This window comes from Scleropages formosus, chromosome 10 (genome assembly GCF_900964775.1).
Source record: "Scleropages formosus chromosome 10, fSclFor1.1, whole genome shotgun sequence".
Lineage (NCBI taxonomy): Eukaryota > Metazoa > Chordata > Actinopteri > Osteoglossiformes > Osteoglossidae > Scleropages > Scleropages formosus.
The window spans coordinates 20,560,901-20,571,887 of record NC_041815.1 but is presented as its reverse complement, the minus strand read 5'-3'; the positions used below and the strand labels follow the sequence as shown (position 1 = coordinate 20,571,887).

General features: G+C 45.1%; 1 protein-coding gene across 2 annotated transcripts; it reads right to left on the bottom strand.

Annotated features, from left to right (window-relative positions):
• Positions 1-2,415: 2,415 nt before the first annotated feature.
• fosb (FBJ murine osteosarcoma viral oncogene homolog B) lies at positions 2,416-7,321 on the bottom strand. 2 transcript variants are annotated; one of them, XM_018748777.1, is made up of 6 exons: positions 7,031-7,321; positions 6,529-6,716; positions 4,481-4,810; positions 4,136-4,243; positions 3,551-3,868; positions 2,416-3,414 (listed from the first exon to the last, which is right to left on the bottom strand). In XM_018748777.1, exons 1-6 carry the CDS (start codon positions 7,089-7,091, stop codon positions 3,349-3,351), a joined length of 1,071 nt encoding a protein of 356 aa, XP_018604293.1. In that variant the 5' UTR covers positions 7,092-7,321; the 3' UTR covers positions 2,416-3,348. The 2 variants fall into 2 exon arrangements, with proteins under 2 accessions (XP_018604293.1, XP_018604291.2); XM_018748775.2 differs by having other exon boundaries at positions 2,416-3,868.
• Positions 7,322-10,987: the final 3,666 nt, after the last annotated feature.

The following is a 10,987-nucleotide window of genomic DNA, read 5'->3' as shown; positions in this document are numbered from 1 at the left end:
GTTGGGTTAGTTCAGGGCTTCTTGGCCCTGTGTACTTCTCAGTGAGGCTGCAGGTTCCTCCTGCAGGCTTAATGTGGGACTACTCTGGGGAAAAAAATGGTGGGTTGACCTGGAAAATAGCGATGTGAACCACACATAGCTGCCTTCACTGAAGGTGTGGTGCGACTGAAAAAAAAAAGAAAAAAAAAATGCCATAATAAATAAACCTAATATTCTCATGAATTGGCAAATAAAATTGGATTTTTCAGAACGAGCAAAGCACATCAAATGAAACAAAACAGCAAACGGAATAGGCAAAATTGATAGCTTTTTGGTTTTAATAAATAAATCAGATCGGAAACTGGAACTGTTTGTTTTTACTGGACGTCGGGTAGGTTTTCAGCATCCAATTCACGCTTATTTTGTTGTTTTGTTTTCGATGTGCATCACCCTCCAGGTGGAAATTGACAGAGGCAGCAACACTCATGCGCTGGTGAGTCCATCAGCTCTAAAATTGGGATTAAACTGTGATCACACAATACAAGAAACCAGTAACCATCTTCATATTGTTTTTGATATATACTTACATTTTAGCATATATATTATATTTCTGTGAACATTTAACATTTAAACACAAAGCATAGCCTTAGGCAGTGAAAAGCTTTTCATATTTACGGAAAGATGGGGATTGTTGTTCATTTCTCTGTTTCATCTGTTTCTTGTTTTAGAAAAATATTCATATAATAAATCTGAACAAACCAAGATCTATTGTCAACCCCCTTCATTGAGAAAACATTAAGTTACTCTTATTCCAAACATTCATTCTTTACAATCATTGTATATATACTTATATATACACCTTCATGTATATATATGCATATTTTTTGTTTTAAGTATTTGCTTCAACATTTAAAAAAGGTTCAAAGTGCAAGACGTGCCTCTGAAGTTGCCAAACTTATAACATTAATAAAATAATAGGAACAATAACAGTAATAGTATATAGTATAATCACGAACACCAACAAGCATCGCGTCTCTTTCATCCATTTGTTCGGCAGCATCAGTACAGGCAAGAGTATAGGGCAAAGTTGATTATTTTCCCTCCACTCAAAAACTCAAAAGACACATTCACAGGAAAATGCAAAGTACGGACACAAAAATACATTTTTATCCCTTTCTTCTCCAACCTCCTCTCTCCGGCTGCATGACTCTCCTCGTTCTCCTCTTTGTTCGCCTCCCGGAAAAAAATAAATGGGATAAGCGGCCTAGAGAGACCCGACAATCAAAGCCTGTGCTCTCAATTAGTGCTTTTACCCATAGCAGGGTGGCTCGCTTGAGGAAGGCATTCAGGAAACACTGAGGCCACTTCCCTAAACATTGAGAGGCTTTTAGAATCCAAAGTATTTTTAAATTCAAGATTCCTTTTTAACACACTTAATATAAAACTCCAACTATGGCAACAAGTATTCTCCAAACTGCTCGGCGGACTCACATCAATTGGAAATGCAATGAGCAATACAAATTCATATAAAACAAGCATGAGGGTGACTTACAGTGAATGCTGTTCACCTCTCAGCTTTTCTTATTATCATTGAATAAGCCACATTTTGGCATGTTTTCCACGAAAGAAAATACAAATTTAAAAAAAAATTTAAAAAAAAATAATAATAAAAAAAAAAAAAACAACGAAACAAGAGCAACAAAAAATAGTCTGCAAAAAACAAAGTGAAGGACAATGGATGACACGATAGTCAGAGGACGGTGGAGACAGTGAGCATGGAGCTGGGGTTGAGAACAGGTGTGCAGTATTTTCCAAGGGGCTGTTCATAGCATGGTTTACAGGTGGCAGCTGTATGTTTTTCCTTTTGTTTGTATGTCACGCGGTTCCAGGCTGTTAGGCTCTAGAAGTGCAGATGCTCTGCCCTCACCCCCATCTTCCTCATCTCGCTCAAACTCTTGTCAGTTTCAGACCTCCTCCATTCCTCTCTCTTCCATCTCAAGCACCTCCTCGCCCTGTTTGCTCCTGACTGACAGTCTCCCTCCGAGTAGCAGGTAACATTTGAACTTGCAAAACATGTGCTTTGTCCTTTGTCATAAATCCAATGGGCCTTTTCAAGGGCTCTCCAGATAAGGATGTCTCCCTCTTGCATTGACTGCACAGCTGACTTCATTTCGGTTTCGCCACTTTCTGAAATTTCTGGATTTGAGAAAGTCCTCGCAGCTCCTCTGGGTCAGTGGCGTGGCCTGAGGGTGGGCATGATGGAGCATGGCAGGGGCGTGGCTGGCTCTCAGTCGAGGTCCCAGGATGTGGAAGGGCCCGGGGGGCTCTCGGGGGCTGAGGACTTCAGAGACGGAGAAACACAAAGAGACAGGAAAGGGGAGACAGAAGAAACAGAGATGGCGAAGATGGACGGGAGAAGAGGGAGGAGGGTTGGGGGGGGGGGGGGTCAGGCTGACCCCGTTCCATGTCCCATTGAATGTGAAGGAGCAACACAGTGGGTTCTGATGGTAGGTGGTTGGAGGAGTCTGGTTGGAACAAAAAAAACGTCCTTTTCCTATTCCCACTTAAACAAAACACATTCTGTACAGTCAGCATTGAGAGGCAGAGAAAGACAAAGTAATGAAAGCCACCATGGAGCGCTAGGCCAGCAGGGAAGAGGAGGAGTCAGAAAAGGGGAAGAATGGGAGAGGATAAGTGCTCGGGTGACTGCAGGTTAGCGTTTGTGCTCCTAATGCGCTAATGTAACGTCAGTATGTGTGAGGTGATGTATGTCGTGGTTGAACTTAATCGTTCCTTTGCTAGAATTCCATTTAACGTCTGAAGGCTGTAGCGCTGCTCAACGACAGCTAGACGTCTAGTGGTTAAGGACTTGCTACCAAATCGGTTGAAGGAGTATTTTTGTTGAAAAACATTGTCTGTATGGCAAATAAATATATATATTTTTTTTTAAATTTAAGTATCATTTAAATGTGAATATAGTGCGAGTTATTTACATTTGATTGCGTGGGTAGTTCAATGGTGACAGAAAGGTCATATGAGCACTAAGGCTCTTCAGGCTAGACAATGACCTTGACATTGTTTTCTTGGTTATCTTCTGATTTGTTTGCGTTCGGAAGATTGACAAGGGACCAAGGCCCCATATATATCCGTATGCTTATGCACACGTAGTATATGTTTATCGCAAATCCATGTGTATGCATGTTTTTCTATTAAAAGCTCTGTGTGTGATCTGGGAATGAGCCTATGTGTAGACGTGCTCCCGTGCTGCTGTGAGCACGTGCTCTGTGGGCCTACCATGTCCGCGCATGTGTGTGGGGTGTCTGCACGCATGTGCATCTGGCTCTTAAAGCGCAAGCAGGGAGGGAGAGTTCAGGGAATCAGAGGACTGATCACTGCTGCTGTTCCGCTGGTTTGCGCTGACCCCACAGGCTCCCTCTGGGTAGGTGAACACAAATGAAGATGTGTATGAGGGGTTGCAGCTGCCGATGTCATGACTACTACCATCGGCCACCAGGCACAGGCCGCCCAGCACCTGCTCATTCTGCGCATAGAAAGAACTAGAAAAGGCTACCTCCTGCATCATCCCCGGCTGTGGCTGCGCTGGCTGCACTGGTTGCACTGGCTGCGGTGGCTGCGCGGAGGGGTGGGGGGTGTAGGCAGGAGGCAGGTAGAAAGCGTCCTCCTTCACAGTCAGGCCCACGATGGACACAGCCGGCTGTTGAGGCTGCGTGGGCTGTTGCAGCTGTGAGGGCACCTGCTCCTCATGGTAGGGGATTTTGCAGCCTGGCTGGTGGGCAACCAGAACAAATTCGAGACGTTCCTTCTCCTTCTGCAGCTCCGAGATCTCCGCCTCGAGCTCTGCCTTCTCCTCCTCCAGGATGTCTGTCTCCTGCAGATAGAATGTTGGTAAGCGGAGAAAACTGAGGTAGGAGGGAATGATTAAAAAACAATCATGTGACAAACACCCTAATAATAGTCCTTCTTACTAATAATCTCCCTCTCATAATCATCAACTGCTTTATTTCCCTCCAAGTAATTATTAGTGACACCCACATATTATCATAAACCCTTTTTTATCGCTCGCGTAATGCAATTAGTGCATAACGTGCATAATCATTATCATCACGGCCTTGACAATAAGTAGCGAGGAGCTCACCGACTGTAGCCTGTCGGTGAGCTCACGGCGTCTGTTTCGACATTTGGCAGCAGCCAGCTTGTTTCGCTCACGCCGAACGCGCCTCTTCTCTTCTTCCTCTGGGGTCAGCTAGGGTTAAATGGGACAAACGATGAGTACTCGTTCCACTTACATGTGCACCGAGTCTAACGGGTTACGCCGACTGTCAACCGCACACTTACCGAAGGCTTACAGAGAAGCAGGCAGACACTTAATCGGAGACCAACAGCGTGATCATATATACACACATATACTGACTTATAGTAAGATGTACCTATATAGTTAGGATCTATTGTGCAGCACGCAACAAAAACAAGCCCCACTCACGGTCTCATCACGTGTCCGCCGGCTGCGGGTTCGAGATGGGCGGATAGGCCCGGAAGTTTCGGTACTGGTCGCTGGGAATGCCGGGCCTGAGGAATAGCTGGGGCCTGGCAGGTCGTATGGGTCAAGCGGAGCCGGCTGAGGCATGGTGGTGCTGCTGCTCTGGCCTGGCGCCACCGATGAGATTAGGGTAGGCTGCACCATCCACTGCAGATCCTGACTTGTGGTGATGGCCGTCACTGTGGGCACGAAGGAACCGGGCATCTCCACTCCAACTCCACCCCCACAGCTCGTGCTACTGGCCCCTGCCCCGCCTGCAGCAGACACGCACTCCTGGGGGCGCGGACACGGACAAGAACCGATGGCGCCGATGTCAGTGAATGAGTCTGAGAAGTACAGTATTATTTTCCATCCCGTGTGTCTAGACACTCCAAAGCACATACTCCTATACCATAAAACCCGTATAACAGGCACGCATGACGACCCATGTGAAGGAATAATTGTTCCGTCTTACAGCGACTGCTGTTTTGCACTTTCTTGGTTTGAAAAGCGAATCTCCACGCGGAGCACGCAGACGAGAGCGCATTTAGCACTGAAAATTAAGACCCCCTGCAGTCTGTGAAATCAGTACATGGTAGGGAATAGCAGTATTTTGTGAAAAACTTCAAGGAACTAGGCAGATAATTCACATACTAGAAAATGTACAAGAACATATAGACTAAAATGCTTTTGAAGACAGCGCAAATTATAATGCAAAATATTTCATTACTGTTGAAACGCCATAAATGACCAAGGTGCATTTAGTCATTTCAGCTGTATGAAAGCCAGGTAGCGAGAGGGCTTCCTGTTTTTATGATGCACTGACTGGTGACTAAGTGAGACTAACTATTAAAATGGACAAAAATAGCACGTATGTGCGTTACACGCCAAAAGCTATTGACTGCATCAGCTCTTCTCGGGGCACACGGCTTAATCTACCGCAGAGAAGAAAAAAAAAAAAAAGGATTATGCTATAAAATGTTTGGACTTTATTGACGGTCCTTATAGCAGACCGCAAGGAGGAAGACGGCGCTGCTTTGAAGACTCCACCGCAACCAATCAAAAGTCTCTAATATCCCCGCTTCCTCCTTCCACCTCCGCCCCCTCCCCCCCGCCCCCCCCCGGGTTCTCCTTAGCAACGCGACGTAACACTCCAAAATAGAACGTATGTACGTCACAGCGAGGCTCGAGAAGCGACGGAGAGCCGAGAGAACCCGGCGAGGGCGGAGCCAGGCGCGTGTGCGTGTGCAACGTCAGTCGGAGAGTTCCGAAGCGCTGCCGTCCGTTGCGTAGCGCGTCGGAAATCTACCACGTTGCCGCAAGAAACCCGTAGCTTTCGCTAGCAGCCTTCGCAACCTCCGCAAAACGGACAACGAACTGTTTCATTTCCAGGGATGGCAAAGGAGGGGAGATCGGGTGGAAAGAAGAGTTTGTGCCGGTATTGTGGGGTACATTTAGATAAGGTTTTTTTTTTTTTTTTAGAAATTCCGTCGTTATGAAGCGAAGGAATCAATCAAATGCGCTGCGGTCGGGATGCTCGTTACCAAAAAAAAATAAATAAATCGTGTTTCATAATCACTATATTATATTATCTACAAGAATGTCTAGTACAAGAATTATTATTCGACGAATCATGCCCGTGTTCCGATTTGAAACGATAGCTTTTGCTGTTTTTTTAACTGTGTCGCTTCGCGCTACGACGTTAAGTAACCGTAGCATCAGCTGAGAAGACTTAATTCTACTGTTTACTCATAATTCGTTCTTGATTTGCAGATCTAGCTATACATTACAGTCCAGTATTTATCTGCTGACATTCAGTTGTTTAAAAGCCACTACAAGTTGTTGTGCTTGTTTTGTTTCCGGATTAATAAATTCCGTAACGCACGTTCGTTGTGTAACAGTGAGAGTCCGGTTAATTTCTCCAAACTACACAGCTGAATGGCAAAAACTCAGTTCCAGACTGTTAAAGTCGTGCCTACGGAGGTCACGATGACAGGGAAGTGATGACTTACTTGTGCACTGGTGGTGGTCGGTGGGCTCCCGAAGGAGTCCACGGAGGACAAGTACTGGGACTCGATGGAGGGAGAAGAACTACCACGAGAGCCGGAATCGAGGTCGCCGGGGAACCCTTGGAACATCTCCCCGGGGGAGCAGAAAGACGCCGAGACACTTGCAGTTCCCGGAAACAGCGCGATGTCACCTGTGTGCATATGTACAATCCATCATATCTGACGGTCTTTAACACGTGTGTTTAAATGTGCACGTTCGGTAACCCAAACAATTTAAATAATCTACAATGTACAGTGTATGGCAACGCTAAGTAGTACTGCAATATTCTTGAACGTAATACGAGTGAAACTACGAATGCATGCTTGCAATATTCATACACATAGGACCAACTTTAAGGCAAAATTCTGAATCGTATTTCATATATTTAACGATAACTTAATGCAGTCTTTTTGTATCGAACTAACTTCTAAGAAAGCGCACAAAATAATAAAAAATACAACTTACCTCTTCTTTCTTTAGTAAGCTCCGGCGAGATGTTCTCTGTTCCCCTCCAAAATAGTTGCATTAAGAAGGCAATCCAGGTTTTTGCTAATATATTCCTTCAAGTTCCGGGACATGTAAATTCCTCGGCGCGCGACAAATCGTAGTCCGCTAATGTGATTTTTCTTTGGTCAGACTTAATAAAAAGTATACAGATGTTTATAAATCCAGATAATAATCCTGTGTGTCTGTTGAACGGACGGTATTGTAGCACAGTCCACTGTAACGGCGTCTCGTCTTTATGAATGAATCCGGCTGAACACGAAGAATTGTAGAAGGGAGTCCTAGTTCCGCCCTCGGTGTTCCGATGACGTACATGCCCATATAAGGCTATATTTTTGTTTGGTATCCAAGGCGATGACGTTTAGGGATTCCCTTCCCTCTCCCACAGAAATGGTACACTGCTCGCGGGCGGTTAATAATAGAAACTTTTACTATCAAGGTAGCGAGAGATTTCCCACTTTTGAAAGGAAAACGAAAGAAACGACTGTGTTTTATTTGTGTACTTTTAACGAACTTCGATGTTTCTGTTCTAGTGAGGGTAAACAATAGGTTTTCGGAAACGAGTTCACGTACTAGTTTACCGCTCGCTTCCGTGGGGTGAAATATTACAGAATGTCTTCGTTAGCTGCAAATGTAATGTAAATGAAAATTGTGCAATTTGTAGATTAAAAGCGAACAAATATACTAAATATTTAGTTATGACTAATTTGCATGTGGTGCAGCGGGTTTGACCGGCTCCTGCTCTCCGGTGGGTCTGGGGTTCGAGTCCCGCTTGGGGTGCCTTACGACGGACTGGCGTCCCGTTTTGGGTGTGTCTCCTCCCCCTCCAGCCTTACGCCCTGTGTGTTGCCGGGTTAGGTTCCGGCTTGCCGCGACCCCGCTTGGGACAAGCGGTTTCAGATAATGTGTGTGTGTGTGTGTGTGTGTGTGTGTGTAAGTGTGTCTAACTTGCATGTAATGTAAACCTAAATCTAGCATCATAGCTCTGAATAGTTTTGGCTTATATTAGCTGCTCTAGTCTTTAATGTTTGGCTGCTAGTTGTGCTAATGCTACTACTTCTTCTTTTGTTAGAAGTATGATTATCATCAAATTGTTGTGTTGCAGATAATGAAGATTATGATATCCTCAAATTATATATTTACACTGGAGTAATAGGACACGGGGGGCGTGGTGGCGCAGTGGGTTGGACCGGGTCCTGCTCTCCAGTAGGTCTGGGGTTCGAGTCCCGCTTGGGGTGCCTTGCGGCGGACTGGCGTCCCGTCCTGGGTGTGTCCCCTCCCCTTCTGGCCTTACGCCCTGTGTTGCCGGGTAGGCTCCGGTTCCCCGTGACCCCATATGGGACAAGCGGTTCAGAAAGTGTGAGTGTGTGTGTGTGTGTGTGTGTGTGTGTGTATAGGACACGGTACAATACTATATGAATCGTTCAGCACAGCAAACACAGAGCGACTAGATGAAAGACACTTTAACTTGCGCAAGTAATTTAGCGAACTGTGACATGCAGTAAAATTAAACCTCACTTATCAATACCTCACTCTAATGATAAATAATTCACTTATAATATTAATCGTTAAAATCGTTGACTGTGTACTGAGCAGCTGACTCTTTCGTCCAAACCGACAATTTTACTTATTTTGACAACTATATATACTGCTTTATAATAGACACGATTATAAGCCTTTTTATAAGCCCTTTCTCAAGTGAACTAACAGAAACGTGTTACCTGCTGCTGTCCCAAACTTGTTGACTATGAAGTTGTCGCAGTTTTTTTAAAACATGATCCTCTTGAACATAGTAAATGTGTAAGACATAGTTGTTTATCAGTAAAATTCTTTATTTGCATGCTCAATTTTCATATTAACGTTTCAATATACGAACGAGAACATGCCTACGGCAAACAACCACATGGACACACCTTCTTCAGCCTGAAACCGTATGGACTTGGGACTTTGGCTTCATTCCTGCTTTACACCGAGAGAAGGGAGCAGTTATAAAGCTCTCCACCAGGTATACTTGGGAAAAAAAGAGCGTTTTTAGAAATAGCATCTGTAATTTGTGCTGCCCATAAAGGAGTGACATTCCTTCTGAGTACAGTCACAGTGTCCTGAGTGCAATGAGTGAGTCAGTTTTTGAGATTCTGCTGCTTTTATGAAAAATCTTAGAATATTACTTTGTCCAAGTACCTGTTAGGAAGTCATCGGTTACTAAACAATACAGCCACACATGAAAACAGTATAGAATGGATAGATATTTTAGTAAACTGCAGAGTGAATCCAAGCGGAATTCACTCAGATCAGCAATACACCACTTGGCTGGAACTGCTCTACAACATTACCAATTAAATAGATGACTCTTAAAAACTCAAAAACACGATCATTATCGCTAGTTTCATGATTTAGCCATTTTAGATCAACGTGTACATTTTCGTGCCATGATTTCGTCAGCATCAATAATATATGGAGCTTTTTGAAATGTAGGCAAAGCATTTTTTTTCATTCATTGCAGTTGCTCACGAAATATCCCCACGGCGGTTTTTCCTATCAAATAAACAAGGCTGAGTTTCATTATTGTGAGCTGCATGGATGCTTTACAAGAAAAGTGTGCTGTAAACAGAATCTCATCATGCCGAGCGTTCCAGCTCGGACAGTGGGTTGCAGTGACGGAAACACTCGCTAACGATGCTGTCACTGCAACATCACCCGCTTCCGAACTCCAGCCAACAGACTGTGATTCATTAAGTACTTCACAACATGAATCCAGTGTTCGGGGATAAGAGAATGTGGCAGGTGGGAGGTGGAAAGGGGGCTACGGATAGACAAATGCTGAAAAAGTTGGGTGGGAAAAAAAAAGGCAAAAAATGATTGAAATGCCGCAAAATGTCACTGGGCGGACAGAGCGTATACGCGCATGTAAAATCGCAAGGCGCAGGAGAGGAGGATAACAACAATTACTCAGCTTAGCAACGTCAGCGACGAGGAACGTTCAGTCCTGTGTCAGTGTTCAATCGGGATGAGTAATCCGGACAGCCGAGGTTCGTGCAAGATCATCCACGAGTGAGATCACAAGAGCCCAGCCAACCGCCTTGTGCCCCGTTAGACAGGCGACCCCAGGAGAGGCGCACGCAGACCTGGCTCGTCTCGTACAGCACGTCACGCTACATACATTACAGTAATGATTACCGCCAGCAGGTCCGCCGAGGTATGTATGGCAGAGCCTCAAGCGGCTCTCGTCTCGTACAGTCAAGCTCGGCGGCATTTCACTCGGGAAAGCCGCAAGTCATGAGCCACCTTGCCTCCGCGTAATTAACACGTCAAATCCATGGCCTCGAACGGTTTTTAATGGAGGCTTTAGTTACAACAATGCTGGATAAACCCAAGTTTGTCAGACAGTTGTTGCGCTGCCTCCGCCGGGCTTTACTAGTGTACAATTACATCGTCCCATGCCATGCATGGCATATGTCTTTCGTTCAGAAAACGCTCTTCGCAACTTTACTACTCGTTCCTCGTTGTCCAAGGCCGAGACTAAACAACAAGAAAAACTGAGAAACGGCAATATATGCTGGAACCGCAAGCAAGACAATTCATCTATAGCGACAAATGACTAGTAGCCTCGCAATAATAATAAGCAGGCGAGCAGTGCGAGTTTCTTTCTGCCGCAGAGCGCCAGTCACCCAGCCTGTGTGTGTCCGGGTAACTCACACTTCGCGGCTTTCACGGATTCCACAGCGATTCTGAAATACGACTAATTTTGTTATTTCACTAAGAAGATTTAGCGGTTAAAAATACATTTACTGCAGCACCAGAACTCAGTCGAAGCGTTTCCTCGACAGGCACCATGTGATCTTATTCCAGCCCTCTCCACCACAACGAGACTGCATGTGTACACAACGTTGTGTCGCCTTGGAGACGGCGTTACAAAAC

What these genes read in the sequence shown, in the direction of transcription:
- fosb (XM_018748775.2), bottom strand. Translation starts at nt 7,091, where the DNA reads ATGCAACTATTTTGGAGGGGAACAGAGAACATCTCGCCGGAGCTTACT. An exon ending in GGCGGACACGTGATGAGACC is followed by an intron (nt 4,244 to 4,480) that starts GTGAGTGGGGCT and finishes ATTTAACCCTAG; the next exon opens with CTGACCCCAGAGGAAGAAGA. An exon ending in TCACCGACAGGCTACAGTCG is followed by an intron (nt 3,869 to 4,135) that starts GTGAGCTCCTCG and finishes TTCTATCTGCAG; the next exon opens with GAGACAGACATCCTGGAGGA.